The 19,279-nt window shown below is 46.4% G+C and overlaps 1 protein-coding gene and 1 pseudogene across 2 annotated transcripts; one reads left to right on the top strand and one right to left on the bottom strand.

The window, feature by feature from the left end:
* Positions 1-3,155: 3,155 nt before the first annotated feature.
* Positions 3,156-18,204, bottom strand: LOC129523739 (MORN repeat-containing protein 5-like). 2 transcript variants are annotated; one of them, XM_055347296.2, is made up of 5 exons: positions 17,948-18,081; positions 12,181-12,280; positions 11,081-11,228; positions 8,244-8,355; positions 3,156-3,544 (listed from the first exon to the last, which is right to left on the bottom strand). In XM_055347296.2, the coding sequence occupies exons 1-5, from the start codon at positions 17,952-17,954 to the stop codon at positions 3,324-3,326; spliced, it is 588 nt and encodes a 195-aa protein (XP_055203271.1). In that variant the 5' UTR covers positions 17,955-18,081; the 3' UTR covers positions 3,156-3,323. The 2 variants fall into 2 exon arrangements, with proteins under 2 accessions (XP_055203271.1, XP_055203272.2); XM_055347297.2 differs by lacking the exon at positions 12,181-12,280 and having other exon boundaries at positions 17,948-18,204.
* LOC129523738 (NADH dehydrogenase [ubiquinone] 1 alpha subcomplex subunit 8-like) overlaps positions 18,198-19,279 on the top strand; it is a 67,701-nt pseudogene continuing 66,619 nt past the window's right edge.

The raw sequence follows: 19,279 nt of genomic DNA, 5'->3' as shown, positions 1-19,279 counted from the left end.
TTTTATCCTTGTTATTTTATAGAAGGATTATTGGCAGGAGCTTGTAGGTTATAAACTCTTCAGGCAGAACTGCCAAGGAATAACCTCACTCAAAAGATGGGTGCAGTGTCTGTTGGGGCTTCCTATCTCCCCTCTGTGGGAGAAGGGGAGAGGGCCTTGTGTTAATATGAAGGATACATTGAAACTTGTTATACAAAAAATATACATTTATTAATGTAGTACAGAAGACTTAATATCTGTAGAAGAATGTGTGTGGATGCTGAGCAACAAAAGGGGTGGCTGGGCCAGTGAGAAGCTATTGACACCTGGTTAGGTGCAGTGTCAGGTAATTCCAGCACTTTCGGAGGCCGAGGTGGATGGATCACCTGAGGTCAGTAGTTCAAGACCAGCCTGGCCAACATGGCAAAACCCTGCCTCTGCTAAAAATACAAAAATTAGCTGGGCATGGTGGCGGGTGCCTGTAATCCCAGCTACTTGGGAGGCTGAGGCAGGAGAATCACTTGAACCTGGGAGGCAGAGGTTGCAGTGAGCCAAGATCGCGTCATTGTACTCCCGACTGGGCAACAAGAGTGAAACTTCATCTCAAAATGAAAAAAGAGAAGCTACTGACTCTCAGCTCCAAACTGAGCCTTCCATACTTAACTTGGCAATGGTGGGACTGGAACTGTCTGAATTACATTAGTTTTGCCAGCCGGCTCCTTGTTAGGGGCTGTCAGGCAGACAAAGATACACTCCTTTCTGTTGTCTTTGTTGTTCATGCCAATGTCATCTCAGCAGTGTCATTTCACTTCCAGTTTCCAGTTTTTTCCACACTCCTAGAATCAGCTTCATCTCTCTCTTCAGAGGCTCCACTGGGCAGTGCTCCCCCGCCAGAGGTCTGGGTCCCAGCTCTGCAGAAGCCCTGATCTGAGCTCCCAGGAGCCAGCCCCAGCTGGTCTCTGCTCAGGTGTCTGGGTTGCAGGTCCTGGGGGGTCCCTCTGTTGACCTTCTAGGTTCTCACAACCTAATCTCTTACTATTGTCCCCAGTCCTTGAGGGGGTGCCTGCATCCTGCAGTTACTTTCTCTGTTACCTCAATGTCTTCCTTTGCTTTTCTAGTTCCCTGGTAGCCACCAATTTCCTGATATTAAATTCTTTCCATTTTTCTTTTTATTTTTTGAGATGGAGAATCACACTATCACCCGGGCTGGAGTGGAGTGGTGCTATCTTGGCTCACTACAACCTCCGCCTCCCAGGTTCAAGTGATTCTCCTGCCTCAGCCTCCTGAGTAGCTGGGATTACAGGCACCCACCACCACGCCCAGCTAATTTTTTGTATTTTTAGTAGAGACGGGGTTTCACTATGTTGGCCAGGCAGTCTCGAACTCCTGACCTTGTGATCTGCCTGTCTTGGCATCCCAAAGTGCTGGGATTACAGGCATGAGCCACGGCGTCCTGCCTCTTTCCATTTTTCTAACTGAACTCTTAGTGATACAAGATAATGCAGAGTTCCTTCTCACACGGATCCTACAGTCCAGTGGGAGAGACAGATATTAAGCAAATAATTACATTTAATTATGTTGAAATAAGTGCCATGAAGGAAAAGTACAAAGTTTATTAGCATATTAAAGGCCCTGAGAAGTTCTGCAGTAAATAAGCCTGGTTAGCATTGTTTAGGGCAACATCTCCTTATTTTATTTGACCAAGAAACTTCATGGTAAACCTATTAGCACCCAGCAGAGTTAGCGTGCTACATAGTAGTGCGTTGTGCAAATGGAAAAGGGAAGTCATTGAAGAAATGTGAGCTGGGGGACTTGGAGTGTGAGCATTTGCCATGTTCCTCCAGTAGCATCCAGTGGGTTAGGGGCATCTTAGCTGCAGGATTCCAGTCATAGGATCAACTGACAATTCTCCTTGCTCTTTTCTTTTCTTTTTTTTTTTTTTTTTTGAGACAGAGTCTCGCTCTGTCGCCCAGGCTGGAGTGCAGTGGCGCGATCTCGGCTCACTGCAAGCTCCGCCTCCCGGGTTCACGCCATTCTCCTGTCTCAGCCTCCCCAGTAGGTGGGACTACAGGCGCCCGCCACCACACCTGGCTAATTTTTTGTATTTTTAGTAGAGACGGGGTTTCACCGTGTTAGCCAGGATGGTCTCGATCTCCTGACCTCATGATCCGCCCGCCTCGGCCTCCCAAAGTGCTGGGATTACAGGTGTGAGCCACCGTGCCCGGCCTCTCCTTGCTCTTACTCTAGCCCCATGAGGCACCTTTCTGGTCATCACCGACTTACTGAGTAAATTTCCCTATAGGGAGAGGATGCTCTCATTCACCAGCACAGATGTTCTGGTCTACCTGGCAGTTTCTTTCTCATTATAGAGCAAGGTTTCTTGACCTAGGTCTTTAGAGGGACCATCCACCCCTTAAGACTATCTGCAAAATGTGTGTGTGTGTATGCATGTGCACGTGTGGGCGCACGCGTGTGTGTGTGTGCATGCATGGACATTTTTCCGGCAAGAGGGTCCATATCTTTTGATATTCCTAGTGGGAGTGTGACTTCAGAAAAGGATAAGTTTAGGAATCACTGCATTAAAGGAAAATGTTCTATTATTTGTGTATTGATCTCCTGTGAGTGTGGTCACTGTAAATGGTTTCTTCTCCGTCTGATCAGCCTTGTGTTGACTCACCAAACTGAGGTTCTGGATCCTCCAAGGTACCTACCCCCCTGGCTAAAGGATGAACCAACCTTCTTGGACCTCAAGGGATCACTCCCCTCTAGGCCGTTGCCTGTGTCATTTCCTCTCACTGGGAAACCCTCTCCCCAGGCCTTGTGGTCAACTCCCAGTTATTCTTCAGGTCTCAGCTTAGAAGTCATTTCCTCCTTGAAACCTCCTCTGACTAACCGCTTCGGGATTTGATAGCCCTTATTTGTGCTCCCACAGCTTCCGTCCCACCTCTCTGGGGCCCCTACTTTCCCTTCCCACAGGACCATGTTTTTCCCTTCATTGTGTCTGTTCCATGATACAATTAACTGTTTATAGTACTTCTCTGCCACTTTTAGAATGCAAGCTCCACAAGGAAGGGGGGCTGTGTCCAGCTTTGCTCTGCTTTTCCCCCAACACCAAGCACAGTGTCTAGCATATATTAAGTGCCCATTAAAATCGAAGGAATGCATACAAAAATAAGTACCTTAATCCTTTCAGTGCGACATTTATGTGCCGTCACAGCTAGACCACGAATGTCCTTTTACCTCACTCTAGGACTATGTACAGATTTGCCAGCCACGAGAAGTCCAAAAAATAAAACATCCAGGTAATCAACTTTCATCTTCTATCAGCAAAAGCTTCTTTCTCGTCAAGTGTGTGCATACATTTGTACATACAGATGCACATACTTATATGTGGGTGAAGAGAAAACGTGCTGCAGTGTCGGAAGAAACCTACCTGTGTTTCTTAGAAAGCGGTTCCTATAGTCCTTGACTACCCTCGTGACTGGGTTATAGAAGCCATCTCCAAAATCGTAATAGCCCCTGGGGATTTTTCTAGGTGGGTCCATATTGGTGAGTTGAGCCATACCTTGAAAGAACATAATGGGCAATTAGTTCACCATCAAGGTCAAATCCAAACCCAGTGTTCCCATAAGGTCCACTTGTGGCTGGTGGCTCATGTGACTATCTGGCTCCCCTGTTGAACTAAATACCCCCTACTCAGGGCAAGAAGCAAACCCAGCAGAAACGGTGCCCCAAAGGAACTTTCTGAACATGGCTCTTGGGAACAGGGTCTTGGGAACGAGACCCTCTGTCTTCTTCTTCCTTTGACCCCATCCTCCTCCATTTCTTCGGATACCATGACAAAGGGCACAGGTTCTGAAGTTAGACAGATGCTGAGGGTAAGTCAGAGTTGGCAAATGGATAGGAGAGCATCAGATCCAGAAGAGGGGTGGCATTCAAAGCGTGGGCAGAGGCCAGAGGCATGGATCCTTAAGCCCCACTCTGGAAACCTTGTAGAGCAGAGCACGTATGAAGGAGAACAGCAGAAAAGAAATGGATCAGGTGGACAAGGGGCAGGTGGTGGAGAACTTTGACTCTTGCCAAAATTACCACGGTGGCTGCCACTCATTGAATGTTTATTATGTGCCAGGCATTGTGCTCCTCTTTTATTTAATCCTGAGAGCAACTCTGTGGCTCCATTTTACAGATAAGAAAACTGAGGCTCAGAGAAGTTAAAGTAACTTTCCCAAGGTTATCCAGCTAGGAGGCAGTCCAGCTCTGGAACCTGTATGTTCAGGTGCCAACATCAGGAGAGGAGACAGCCTAGGTGCAGCCACAGGACCAGGGACACTGAGATCTCTGGGAGAGAAAGAAGATTGAGTGCACCTTTTAGGTCATGCACGCTAGGTATGTGTATCTTGAAACGCCATGGCTCAAGTAAAGGGAGAGGTTGGAATAAATAACTTCTCAGGTTCCTTCTAACTATAGTTGCTATAGTTCCTTGTTCTCTAGACTGAGAGCTGGATGCCCACTGAGCACACAGCACCACTCCCACAACCCAGAGTCTTGCACACAGTAGGAACTCTTGTGTTGCTTAATGACATGCCTAACCGTAACCCTGACACTGACCCTGATCCTAAACCTAACCCCATATGTACTGGCTAATGACTACCGAGAACTTACTCCATGTCAAGCACTTTACAGCCATTCTCTCACCAAAGCCTCATGCCAATGCCTATCTCACAGATGCTCCAAGAGGTCACGGGGCACTTTTAACCCTCACCCTGCCTTGCAGGCAGGGCGAGTTGCCCTAACAATGCCAGCCCCGAGAGGTAAAGTGTGGAGTGACAAGGGAAGGAAGTAGCTACTTAGAATCAAGTTGCTCTTCTGAGGGTCACAGGAGAAGTAGGGGAGAGCCAGGCAGGTTCGGGAAAAGCCACCACGAGACTGGCAGAGGCTTAGCTTTAGCAAAACCAGCCATTGTGTGAGAGCTAAGGCTTAAGGCTGAGGGCTTTTTGCCTACAGCCTTAATTGGGGTGAAGAGCCCATGGCAAAGTCCAGGCCTCCCATCATAACTAATCCGGGAGGAGTGATTTGCAAGGTTCTCAAGCTGCAGCTAGACTGGCAGCTCTTTGAAGGGAGAGATGATGTCCTCTTAACTCTGGTCTCCCTGGGTCCAGCCAGTGTCTGACATACAGTAGGAGCTTAGGAAATATTTCTTAATGTCATTGCCTTAACTCCCCTAAGCACATACTTCACCCTGCACTGTGATGTCAATATCATTATCCCTGTTTGACAATAACTCTTTAACGAGTACCCACTGTATGCCAGACAATGTGCTAGGGCCCTGCCCTCATGTTGCTCACAGCTTGGGAAGACGAGCTGAACACTCACGATCCAAGCCCTGGGAGGAGGTCATGGCCGCTGTGATATGCCACAGGGAGACCTTACCTAGTGTGGGAATTCAGGGAAGGGGCTCCCAGCTTCAGGACGTTGAGCTGAGACCTGAAGGACGGGAAGGAGTTATTTGGGTGAAGTAAGAGGGTTAAAGTATTCCAGGCAGAGAGAATGGCAGGAAAAAGTGTGGTCTCTTTGAGAAATAGAGAGAAAGCAAGCATGGCAAGAGGGGAGAGAGAAAAACCTAGAAGGGTGGGTAGCCTAGGATGAGGCTGGGACATGAGCAGGAGCTAGAGAATGTCACTGTTTCTGAGAATTTGAAACCTTATCTTGAGGGTATAGGGAGCACTCAAGGGGCGGGGTGGGAGGGAGGCAATCAGATTCACACTTTAAAAGATGTAAGCGGCCGGGCATGGTGGCTCACGCCTGTAATCCCAAGTTAAGGAGGGAAGGTTGCTTAAGGCCAGGAGTTCTAGATAAGCCTGGGCACCACGGCAAGACCCATCTCTACAAGAAACTTAAAAAAAAAAAAATTAACCAGGAGTGGTGGCACATTCCTGTAGTTCCAGCTACTTAGGAGGCCAGATCACTTGGCAGGAGGATCGCTTGAGCCCAGGAGTTCAAAGTTACAGTAAGCTATGATCATACCACTGCACTCCAGCCTGGGCAACAGAGCAAGACTCTGTCTCAAAAAAAAAAAAAGATGGAAGTGACTGCAGAATGGAGAATGACCTCAAGGGGGCCAAGTGGGGATCTCTGGACTCAGGTCATCAAGGGGAAAGATGATGGAGGGCTGGAACAGGGCAGTGACAAAGAGTATGAAGAGAATGCTGCCTGGCACATGGAAGTGCTCAATAAATATTTGTTGAATAAACAAATAAAGTCTATATTTCAGAGGTAAAATCCATAGGACCATTGCACTTAGGGGGCAGGGGAAGGGAGGATTAGGCTTACCTAGGTGGATGGGCATGACATTCAGTGAGGCAGCCATCACGGTGGGGGTGACAATGAATTCAGTGCAAACAAGTTGAGAACGACCAATACAGGTGTCAGGGAAGCTTGATGCAGGGATCTTAGGCTCAGGGATTCTGATTTCAGTTTAGAAGCCGATGGTAGTTGAAGGCTTAGAAGTGTATCAACTTGTTCAGGAAGAGCATATAGAATGAAAACAGAAAATGCCTAAGCCAGAGAGCCCCGGGAACCTCAACGTGAATAACTGGGGGTGGGGGGATGTTGAGGAGGCAGTGGCAAAGAAGCCTGGGGATAGGAGGAAAATAGCAGAGTAAGTGTCAGGAGGGCAAAGGGAGAGAAGGCGGCTCACCCAGTCAACTAACTGACCCAAGGTCATGAAACTGGGAAGGGAAGGAGATAGGGGTTTGAGCTCAGGTCTGCCTGACTCCAGTGCCTGGGTGCTTCCTGGAGGCTTCTGCCCTGACGGAGGTTGACTTGTGCAGGCTCATCCAGCTATAGACAGAGAATGTTAGGACTCAAACCCACAATTTCTGGCTCCATGCTCTGTCAACCACAGCTCATGGTCTCTCACAAGCTAAGTTGGGATTGTTTTCATAGTATACAGAGTTGTTTCCCCATCTGTCATTTTGGATATATTATCTCTGCTGTGCCAAAAACTACACTCTTCTTTTTTTATTTTTTTATTATTTATTTATTTTTTATTATACTTTAAGTTCTGGGGTACATGTGCAGAATGTGCAGGTTTGTTACATAGGTATACACGTGCCATGGTGGTTTGCTGCACCCATCAACCTGTCATCTACATTAGGTATTTGTCCTAATGCTATCCCTCCCCTCCCTTCGTCTTGAGGCTCACCTGACCTGGAACACGTCTCAAAATTTTAAGGTGCCACTCTCTGAATCCAGACTTATAGTCCAAATGTAGCCCTCCGTGATGAAACACGGTTTTTGCAGGGAGGTAGCATGATACAGAGGACCTCAGAGAGGAAGACTGGGCTGCCAGTGTGAGCTCTGCCACAGGGAACCATGTCTGAACTCCACAGCCTCAACCTGGAGTGACATGGGACTAGGAAGGCTGACTGGGCAGGGTCATCTGGACATTAGGGAGACAGGGATTACAGAGAGCCTCCCCCAGCACCTGATACACAAAGCACATGCTCTGTCAGTACTGCTTTCGTCCTTAACTCTTTCTTTTTAAAATATTTACATAATTTTAGTGTTATAGTAGGTACCACGAATAAGAACAGCTGACATGTACCGTGCACCCACATGCATTCAAGGCATTGTTCTAAACACCTGACATGAATTATCTTATTTACAACAATCTTGGGAGGTAGGTGATGCTGTTGACCCCATTTTGATTTTTTTTTTTTTCTGAGACCAGAGTGTCGCTCTGTCGCCCAGGCTGGAGTGCAGTGGCGTGATGTCAGCTCACTGCAAACTCCACCTCGTGAGTTCAAACGATTCTCATGCCTCAGCCTCCTGAGTAGCTGGGATTACAGGCATGCCACCATACCCGGCTAATTTTTGTATTTTTAGTAGAGACAGGTTTCACTATGTTGGCCAGGATGGTCCGGAAGTCCTGACCTCAAGTGATCCACCCGCCTTGGCCTCCCAAAGTGCTGGGATTACAGGCATGAGTCACCACGCCCAGCTGATTGACTCCATTTTGAAGGGGAGAAACTGAGGCACAGTGGGTAAAGTCCCTTGCCCATGGTCCTCTGGCTAGCACAGTGGAGCTGAGATATGAGGACTGGCCTTCCTGGCTCCAGGACCTGGCTCTTTTGTATTCTTCTATGCCTGCTCAGTTCCTCTTCCCCTTTAAGTTACTTCAGTAGGACACAGTCTACTTATCCGAAACTGTCTTAGTTTCCCTCTCAGTTTGGGTATGAAGGAAAGGGTGGGTGCCTGGGTACCTGCAGGCTTCAAGCCATTGAGGATCTCTGTGTAAAACCTCTGATCATAGCCGTCGCAGTAATGCCAGTTCTTCTCATCATAGTGCAGCCCATCTGCGAAGGTATATGTGCCCTGGAAGACAAGGAGCACACATGTGCATCTGAGGAAGCTGAAGGCTTTTGGCCAAGAGGTTCAGATATCAAGGGAAGTGGGGGCCTTTCTGATGGCTGCAGTAAAGAAGTGGTAACTATCACAATTACTATGGTTGTGACGACAAGAGGGAATGGGTATAAGTGCCAAGCCCTGTCCCTGCCGCTCAAAGTGGGTGAACTCACTTTGGCAGATGAACTTGGGCAGATGACCCACTCTCTCTGGCCCTTCATTTCCTCATTTGTAAAATTAAGTTAATGATAGTGTACATAAAATAGGGTTGATTGAAAATTCAATGAGATAGCACACTTGAAGCATTTAGCACAGTGCCTGGCTGTGATGGTTGATTCTGTGAGGCAACTTGACTGGGTTAAGTGAAAGGGATGCCCAGATAGCTCGTAAAACATTTCTGGGTGTGTTCATGAGGGCGTTTCTAGAAGGGATTCACATTTTAATCAGTGGACTGAGCAAAGAAGTTCCACCCTCACCAAAGTGGGTGGGCACCATACAATCCGTTGAGGGCCTGGATAGAACAAAAAGGCAGAGGAAGAGCCAATTCCCTGTCTCTGCTTGTGCTGGGACATCCATCTTCCTTGCCCTTGGACATCAGCATTCCTGGTTCTCAGGCCTTTGAACTCTGACTGGGACTTACACCATTGATCCCCCTGGTTGAGGCCCTTGGGTTTGGACTGGAACTACACTAACAGCTTTCCTGGGCCTCCAGGTTGCAGAGGGAAGATTGGGAGGCTTCTTAGCCTCCATAATCTTGTGAGCCAATCCCTAATATAAATCTCTTTCCATACATCTCTGTATATCCTATTGGTTTTGTGTCTCTGAAGAACCCTGACTGACACACTGACACAAAGTAAGCCCTCAATAAATGTTATTATTCTTTTATTATTATTATAGCTGGAAAGGTCAGAGCCATCAGCCACGGCCCTTTGTCCAAATGCATACATTCTGCCTTTGCTGCCTTACTGCTAAAGGAAGCCTCAGGATGTAGAAATTGCATTGGCCTGGGCATCAGGAAACACGGGTGGAAATTCCAATGATACTATTAATTCACTGTGTGACCTCGGGAAAGTCACATCCCCTTCCTGGGGCTTAGACTCTCCAAGCTATAAAACAAGGAGCATTTCTTAACCTTTTTTAGGTCATGAGTCAGGCCCCAAGATGCTCTTAGTGAAACTGATGAAAGCTATAGATGCTTTTCCTGGAGAAAAACTTAGTCCCCTTTACACAGAAATTTCTGTATGTAAATCAAGAGGTTTCAGTGACTCCCTGAATTCTATTCATGACTCACAAATACCAGGGGGTAAGAATCCTTGGATTAGGTAAGTTATAATGATAGTAGCAGTGACGGTGGTAATAAGAGCTAACACTTATTGAGTGCCTCTTGTGTGCTGGGAACTTAGCAAAGTGTTCACATATATATATTGAGGTGCCTTGTACTATTGTGGTAGGCTGAATAATGGTCCCCCAAAGATGTCCCTGTCTGCTGCAACCTGTGAGTATGCTACTTTACATGGCAAGAGGGATTTTGCAGATGCAATTAAATGAAGGATCCTGAAGTGGGAAGATTATTTGGATTATCTGGGTGTGCCAAATATGATTGCAAGGTTCCTATGAGAAGGAAATAGTAAGGTCAGGGTGAGAGAAGATGAGATGACGATGAAAGCAGAGGGATGAAGGGTGGCGTGATGATGAAAGCAGAGGTCGGAGTGATGCGTGGCCATGAGCCAAGGAATGCAGGCAGCCTCTAGAAGCTGGAAAAGGCAAGGAAACAGGTTTTCCCATAGAGCCTCTGGACGGAATGCAGGCTTGCTGACCTATTTCAGACTTTTGAGCTCTAGAACTGTAAGATAATACATTTGTGCTGATTTCAGACTAAATCTGTGGTAACCTGTTATAGTACCAACACATAACTAATGCAACTAACTGTCCCGAGTTGATAGGTGAAGAACTCTCAGGGAGGTGAAGTCGTGGGCCTAAGATCAGGCAGTAAGTGGTGTAACAGATGCAAACTCATCCTGGCCTCTCCACAGATCCTTCCAGATCTAGAGGGAGAGGATTCTAGAGCCCTGGGAGATCCAGAAGCAGGGAGAAATTAGCCGGGCATGGTGGCACATACCTGTAATCCCAGCTACTCAGGAGGCCTAGGCAAGAGAATAGCTTGAACCCAGGAGGCAGAGGTTGTGGTGAGCTGAGATCACACCACTATGCTCCAGCCTGGGCGACAGAGACTCGTTTTCAAAAAAAAAAAAAAAAGGTCAGGTGCGGTGGCTCGCACCTGTGCACCTGTAATCCCAGCACTTTGGGAGGCCAAGGCGGGTGGATCACAAGGTCAAGAGATTGAGACCATCCTGGCAAACATGGTGAAACCCAATCTCTACTAAAAATACAAAAATTAGCTGGGCATGGTGGCGCATGCCCGTAGTCCCAGCTACTCGGGAGGCTGAGGCAGGAGACTCGCTTGAACCCAGGAGGTGGAGGTTGCAGTGAGCCGAGATTGTGCCACTGCACTCCAGCCTGGTGACAGAGTGAGACTAAAAAAAAAAAAAAAAAAGTTGGGGGAGTAGGGGAGAAGCAAAGAGAAGAGTGAATGGAACGAGGTGGGCACCAGACAGGGACGATGGGGCGCCAGAGGGTGAGGCTCTTCTTGCCCGAGGATCTCTCCTCCACAGCACCCGCCCCCCCAGCTGATCACCTTTATGGCCAATCCGTTTTCCCAAATGGCGTCGTATTGGCTTCCACTGGGGAGGTACATGGTTCCTTCGCCGTGAAACATGCCATCCTTCATTTCCCCAACATATATTGTTTCGGTAGGGAGGATGTACTTGGCTTTGCCCTCCATCCTGTAAAGACACAGGGAAATCACTGAGCCCTGTGTGACAGCTGGAGGATCAGAGCTGGCAGGCAACAGAGTGAGCAGGAACCCCGTTCTCAGCATTCTCATCCTTCTCATCCCAGCAGTACTCTGCTGAAAACAAAATTTTTGTTTTGTTTCCCTCAAAAGCTCAAAAACGAAAAGAGGGGAATAGAGTTTGCTCTGTTCATTCTCCCCTTCACCTAGAGGCTCACTCTCACCTTGGAGTTCACACTGCTCCCTGAAATAAACCCCCTTAGTAGGCCCAGAGAGTGTAGAGATGTGCCCAAAACCACACACAGTAAAAACTGTGGACACTAGAGCCCAGGTTTTCAGGCAGCTGGTTCTGTGATTTCTCTGTCCCCCATGACCAATCCATCCTTGCCTATTATGCCACAAGTGGAATATTAGGGAAAATATGAAATTTAGAGACAGGAGTAAGGGTTTGAAGCTTACCACCATTATATATATATATATAAAATCGTGGATATTGATATTGGTTGGCTGTGTCCCCACCCAAATCTCATCTGGAATTGTAGCTCCCATAATCCCCACATGTCATGGGAGGGACTCAGTGGGAGGTAACTGAATCATGGGGGTGGGTTTTTCCCATGCTGTTCTCATGATAGTGAATAGTCTCATGAGATCTGATGGTTTTATAAAGGGCAATTCCCCTGAACATGCTCTCTTGCCTGCTGCCATGTAAGATGTGCCTTTGCTCCCCCTTTGCCTCCACCATGATCGTGAGGCCTTCCCAGCCATGTGGAACTGTGAGTCCATTAAGCCTCTTTCCTTTATAGATTACCCAGTCTTTGGTTATGTCCTTACAGCAGCATGAGAACAGACTAACACAGATACTTTCCCAAACCTCTTTGCTTGTGCCTCCCTCCCTTCCTTCCCTTCCTTCTTTCCTTCCAAACAGGTATTTACAGAGCACCTACATTTTGTCAGGGACTATGCTGATGGTCCAACTTGCTGAATACAACACAGATTCAACAGTGATCAAGGCAGATGCAGTCCCTGTCCTCGGGGGCTCACAGTCTAGTGGGTGACAAAATTGAGTAATTATACAATGTGTGATAAGTGCTATGCAGGAGGAAGACAGGCTCATACAGGAGAACAAGGCAGGGACACCAGCTTGACCAGTTGACTAGCTTCTTTGTTTTGTTTTTTGTTTTTTTCCCAAGACCAGATCTTGTTCTGTCTCCCAGGCTGGAGTACAGCAGTGTGATCATGGCTCAATGCAGCCTCAATCTCCTGAACTCAAGTGATCCTCCCACCTCAGCCTCCCAAGTAGTTGGAACCACAGGTGTGCCCCACCACGCCTGGCTTATTTAATTTTTTTTTTTTTTTGTAGAGATGGGGTTTCCCTATGTTGCCCAGGGTGATCTAGAACTCCTGGGCTCAAATGATCCTCCTGCCTCAGCCTCCCAAAATGTTGGGATTATAGGTGTGAGCCACTGCACCGGGCTGACCAGTTTCTTTATGGGTGAAATGGCTGCAATTAATACAGGTAACATATAACGATTTTCCTAGTAAAGGGCCTGACATATAGTGAGTGCTTAATAAATATGCTTTCATTCATTCCTTCTCCATTCCTCCTAACAAGCTGAAGGCTCCTCTCCTAACTCTGACCTTTTTAAGGCTTTTGCTAGTACCTCTGTCGGGATGCGTAACACTTTCTATCTTGTTTTGTAATTAGATATCTTATCTCCGGTATTTAAGAAAAGCTTCTTTAAAGGAAGACTTTGGTATCCTCAGCTCCTAGAACCACTAAGCAGGTGCTTCATAAACGTCTCCTGAGTAAAGAATGAAGGAAACAGAAAGAGTAGTCAGTGAACAGAGTGGATGACAAAGTTGTTGAGATAACTGAGTGAGACGATGGTTGTGAAACTATAGCAGAATGCCCAGCATAGAACAAGAAATTGAAAACTATTTCACTTTTATTCTAGTGCAAGACATGGGGGGAAGGGAGAATTCCTCTTCTCCTTCCCTCCTGTACTCTTTGCTTGAGCTCACATCTATCATTTCTAAGCACCATCTCCATATTCAAGTTCTACACCCTTCTCTGAGGTTAGACCCCACCCCTTTTCTTACCTCGAACTGGACATCACTGTTCAGACCTCTCACAGACATCTCCAACTCGCCTAAAACAGAATCATCTCCTCCTCCCCTAAGCAGCACCTCCTTAGAGTTCTCTATTTCCATGAATGGTATCAGAATCCTCTGGTTCAAGGCCAGGAGCTGGGCCCAGGGCTGGGGCTGTAAGCCATCTCTGGACAGGACTGGAGCCAATCAGCTGCCAACTCCTGGCAGTAAAATCCCCAAACCTCTCCTACATTTTTCTCTTTCCTGCAGCTTCACTGCTTCTGCCTTGGCCCAGGGTTCTGCTGCCTCCTACTGGGACAACTGCAGTGAGCTCTGAGCTGATCTCCCCATCTTCACTTTTCCTGCTTCCCTCCTCTCTGTCCCTCCTTCTCTCCTTCTCCTCCCTTCTTCTTTTTCTCCTTCACTCTCTCTCTCTCTTTCCCTTCCTTTCTCCCTCCTTCTCTTCCATTTTAAAAAATTCATTCAAGGCGAAAAGCCTGCCTTCTAAATTCAAAGTAAGTTAAAAAGAAGAAAAAAACCACTTTATAGTGAAGGCTTCAATCCATAATAAGGATATGATTTCCAGATCTCAAATACCTATCAATTAGCTGGGCATGGTGGCGCATATCTGTGGTCCCAGCTACTGGGGAGGCTGAGGTGGGAGGATCGCTTAAGTCTGGTGGGGTGGACATTGCTGTGAGCCAAGACTGCACCACTGCACTCCAGCCAGAGCCCTCCAGAGTGAGACCCTGTCTCAAACAAACCCCTCAAAACCTATGATTCATTCATTCATTCATTCAGCCAACATTTACTGAGTCTCTACCACACATATGCATTATGAGGAGAGTTACAGAGATGAAATAAGTTTTATTTCCTGATGCTTGGCCCTACCAGGATCTATCAGTGGTTCCTCCACCACCAGAATTGTGCATGGTATTGAAATTTCTTTGCCAGAGCACAGACCGCCTGTCCAGCTTCCCTTTGCATAACTCCTCTGGGCACAACCCACTCTCCTGCCAAACTGAACTGCCAGCTCTACTCCATACGTGCCCTCTGGGCTATTGCTCATGCTGTTCCCTCTGCCTAGAAACTTCTAGAAAAAGAATTCTTCACCTTGCATCTCCAACCACCTAAATCCTACCCAACCTTCAAGGCCCATTTCAAATACTATCTCTTCCACGAAGCCTTTAAGGATGGCTCCGACTGTATGTGGCCTCTGAAGGGCCCAGCAGGAGGGCTCTATTGTAGGAAGCACGTGGGCTTTACAGTCTGATCGACCTGGGTTTTAATACCTGCTCTGCCAAATGCTAACTGGGTGACTTTGGGCAAGTTTACTCCGAGCGTTACTTTTCCCATCTGTAAAACAGTATAATGATATCTATCTCAAAGAGTCCCTGTGAAGAGAAGATGCAGGCAAAGCCACCCAGAGCACAGTAGTTACTACATAAATGCTATGGGCGTCCCTTCCTCCCCTGTGTCTGTAGGTCTCTTCTGGCACTTACCTTGTGGTGCTTTGGAGTGGAGTTATCTAGAACTCCATTGTGCGACTACTCCAAAGAAACCATAATATTGAGGTCAGACAGATACTACATTAACCTTTTTTTTTTTTAATATTCACACTTGGTACAGGGAAATCATGTCTCTTTTAAGGTTTTTTTTTAAGTAGATTTATTGAAGTGTAATTGACATACAATAGGCCACGTGTTTAAAGTGTACAATTTGACACGTTTTGACATCACCTGAGAAAACATTATCACGATCAAGACAAAATATCTACTCCCCACAAAAGTTTCTGCATGCCTTTCTGTAATACTTCCTCCTTGCCCCTGCCCACAATCCTCATCTCTAGGTGACTACTGATCTACTTTCTGTCACCATAGATTTGCATTTTCTAGAATTTTACATAAATGGAATCATACAGTATCTACTCTTTTTTTGTCTGGCCTCTTTCACTTAACATAATTTTTTGAGATTCATTCATGTTGTTCTGTGTACCAATAGTTCACTCCTTTTTATTGCTGAGTAGTATTCCGATGAATGGATATACCACAATTAGTTTCTTCATTCCCCTGTTGATGACATTTGGGTTTGTTTCTAGTTTTGGTTATTATAAATAAGGCTGCTATGAGTACTTGTATACATGTCTTTGTGTAGATATACACTTTCATTTCTGGGGTAAATACCTATAAGTGGAATGGCTGTTTAACTTTTCAAGAAACTGCCAAACTTTTCCAAAGCAGTCGTACCACTTGATGTTCCTATCAGCCATGGAGAGTCTACATAAACTTTTTAAACCAAACGTTAAATATCAACTTCCTACTGTATAGAGAGGTTACTCTATTCATTTAAACTCCAAGAGGAAAATATCCCCTCCCTAAATTAAAAAAAATCGATTGAGTATCTACCATTTGTAAATAACACCCATATATGATCATTACATATTCCTTGAAACACTGCTGCTGAATGTGCATTGCTTTCCCATTTTACAGATGAGGAAACTGAGATATGGATGGTTGATTAAGTGTACAACAAGCAAATGGCAGACTTGAGCCCAGACCTGTCTCATGCTCTCATTACATGCTGAAATTTGAGATGCCCCAAATAGAATTCTAGTTAACTGTTGTTAAAAACACAAAATCAATACAGAATAACACATGTCCAACTTATGAAAAGAAGTATAACAAGTGAAAAACTGCTGACTTCTTGCTAGTTATGGGAAATTGGGAAGCCCTGTTCAGGTCTGGGAATCCCTATTGTGGTTACAGAGGTACCAGACAACCTCAAGCAAAGCCCAAATTCCTAGGGCCAAAGCATGGAAATGGCTGATTTGGCACAAAAACCCAATGAAAATACACAGAAGGCCAAAGGCAAATGGTTGAAAGCCTTCCCTCTTTTACCTTGTCTGTGTGTTTCTCTCTCACCCATATACAGCCCATCAAAAATTAATGTAGTTTCTTAACTTTTTGTGCCTGAAATGCCCAATACCCCATCTCTATCTGCCAAAATTCTACCACCTTCACTGTAGCAGGGCCTTGTGAAAAGTAAGAATGTGGTTTGGACAGAGGATTGGGTTCAAATCCTGACTCTGTTACTTCCTAGCTGTGTATCCATAATGGTGGGCCAGTCATTTTGCTTCTCTTAACTTCTGTTCCTTTATTTGCAAGGTCAGCCTGAACTATCTCACTGAGTAGTGAGAGGGAGTACACACCAAGCACCTCTGCCACTTACCTGCTGAGTAGGATAAGTGTCTCAAGCCCTGTAAGGGTCACCTTTGTTACCTGGAAAGATAATAACATCTTCCTTGCAAAATTGATGTAATGATTAGAGAGATAGCATCCCATAGCATTCCTACCACCCTCTCTAGGAATCTATCTCCTATCCCTGTCCAGACCACAGATCCCTCTTTCCTATTAACTCAAAATGCCCTGGAATTCCACCAACTTGTGAATACAGAGCCCCAAGGTGGGAGTGCTTCACAGTCCCGACAACTAGCACTGGTTCAGCAAACCACTTCATATCGTCCAGCCTTGGTTTCCTCAGCTATAAAAACAGAGATTCCACTTTCTTCATCCAGGGTGGTTGGCAAAAAAGAGTGGCCACCTCTGTGTTTCCTCTGCTTCTCTCTACTACAGCTCTTATCACACTGAATCGCAGTTATCTGTTATGTCTACTAGTCGCATCATGTTTGAATGAACTTTCTGAAGACAGGGATTGTGCCCAGAGTCAATTCCAGGGCCTGGTACTTGGTAGCCACTCAACATTGTTGAATTGCTGGGCACGGTGGCTCATGCAAGAGGATCACTTGAGCCCAGGAGTATGAGACCAGCTTGGACAACATAGCAAGACGCCGTCTCTACAAAAGGCGTTGAAAAATTTGCTGGGGGTAGTGGTGCACACCGGTAGTCTCAGCTACTTGGGAGGCTGAGGCGGCAAGATTGTTTGAGCGTAGGGGGTCGAGGCTGCAGTAAGCAGTGAACAGGCCACTGCACTCCAGCCAGGGCAACAGAGCGAGATCTTGTCTGAAAATAAAACAAAAACGAGAGAGAGAGAAAGAAAGAGAGGAAGGTAGGAAGGAAGGAAGGAAGAAAGGAAGGAAGGAGGAAAAGAAAAGAAAAAAAAACTGTTGAATTGTTTTTTACTACTAGTCCACTACAGTGATTTGTGTATAAAATCCTCTATAATAATCCCTAGATCGTGAACTCCTCCTGGAAGGAAGCGACCGTGTAGATTCAGATTAGCCAGTCTCTCTTCCCTAATCTTCGTGTTTGTTTTTATAGCATTTACCATTATCTGTAATTATTTTATTACTTATTTGTTTATTGGCAATACATCTCCAACTGGATTATAAACTCCCTAAGAGCAAGGATCTTGACATTTTAAATATTCCTATGTTTAAAACTGGCAGATAGCACACACACACAGTCAATGCACACACACATATAAGTATATATGGAATGAATGCATCTCAGCTTTGCTGCTTGTTAGATACGGTCCTTGAAAAAATCACTCGGGCAAGTTTGTGAAAGTGCCTGGCACAAGGTGTTTCGCAGAAGCAAAAAGCCGTCTTTTTCCAGTCACAGCTATTCAAGGTATAGTAAGTGAATCAAATGAGCCCCTTACCTCCCATCTACATATTCCCCGATATATTTGCTCCCTGTGTACTCCATGGCGCCTGTTTTTAGCTTCCAGCTGTTAGGATCCGGAGTCTCAGTGGATACGGCATCACTATGACAACCTGGAGGGGTGGGCGGAGCCGAATCGAAGCCCCACCCCGCCGGAGGCCGAAGAGTTCTCGGTATTGCGCACGCTCCCTCGCTCGTGGTTGGGCAGGGCGATACGCCTGCGTGTTGCCGGATGCGCATGCGCAGGCGCCGTGTGGCACTCGGCGGTCGAAAGGGGAGTTCGAGGAGACGGGGGAGACGCGGCTGAGGGCTTCTCGTCGGGGTCGGGGCTGCAGCCGTCATGCCGGGGATAGTGGAGCTGCCCGCTCTAGAGGAGCTGAAAGTAGATGAGGTGAGGCTATCCGGAGGACAGGCAAGGGAGACATGGGGCTGCGGCTTCTCGGGCCTGGGCCTAGCCCCGCTTGGGCTCCGCGGATCCTGGGACCCGGGCCCCCCTCCCCAGTCCCCCAGCGCATATACAGGTCGACCCCCGGAGGTCCCCTCCGCAGCTTTGGGAGTCGCCTCCCCTCTCTACCCCACCCTGTCGCATCCTGCAGTGGCTCTAGAATCCTCCCCCTTTCGCCCTCCACAGCGACCTGTTTCTCCTTCCGTAAATAATAGTGATACATTTTATTAAGCACCAACCAGTCATTTTCCTTAGCTTATGTCGCTTAATCCTCAAACTTGCATGCGAGGTGAGTATACAACCCTAGGGGCTCACAGTCGAGGGGGACGGTCACCTACCTTAAAGTGGTATCACCGGTGCAGAGTGCATAGAGTGGGGTGACGAAGCCGCGGGAAAATGAGACAATATTGGAGCGTGCATCTACTCACAGCCTTGGGAAGGTGTTTGGTAACAGGACCCATTTAAAGCATTCGTTTATTCAAGAGATATCATTTGAGTAATTAACGTGTGCACGTAACGCTGGAAGAGATGTACTTCGTGCTTTCATGGACTTTACAATCCAGTAGGGAGACAGACACATAAAGAGGCAGTCACAGTACAATGTAGTTAGTGCTGTGAGAAGTGAAGTAGAAACATACCCTACTAATTATAGCTAACATGATCAAGTCCTTTCTAGATACCAGGCAGGATGCTAATTACTTTCCATGCATTAATTCATTGAATCCTCCCAGCAACACTATAAGGTAGGATATATATATATATATATATATATATATATACACACCATATATATATATATACACACCATATATATATATATACACACCATATATATATATACACCATATATATATATACACACCATATATATATATACACCATATA

Source organism: Gorilla gorilla, chromosome 6 (genome assembly GCF_029281585.2).
Source record: "Gorilla gorilla gorilla isolate KB3781 chromosome 6, NHGRI_mGorGor1-v2.1_pri, whole genome shotgun sequence".
Taxonomy (NCBI): domain Eukaryota; kingdom Metazoa; phylum Chordata; class Mammalia; order Primates; family Hominidae; genus Gorilla; species Gorilla gorilla.
This window is presented reverse-complemented; position numbering and strand designations above follow the sequence as displayed.

Coding starts and splice junctions, on each gene's coding strand:
- LOC129523739 (XM_055347297.2), bottom strand. CDS start 18,189: ATGCGCATCCGGCAACACGCAGGCGTATCGCCCTGCCCAACCACGAGC. Junction 8,356..11,080: donor AAAACGGATTGGCCATAAAG/GTGATCAGCTGG, acceptor CTTGTCTTCCAG/GGCACATATACCTTCGCAGA. Junction 3,545..8,243: donor CAATGGCTTGAAGCCTGCAG/GTACCCAGGCAC, acceptor TGTTCTTTCAAG/GTATGGCTCAACTCACCAAT.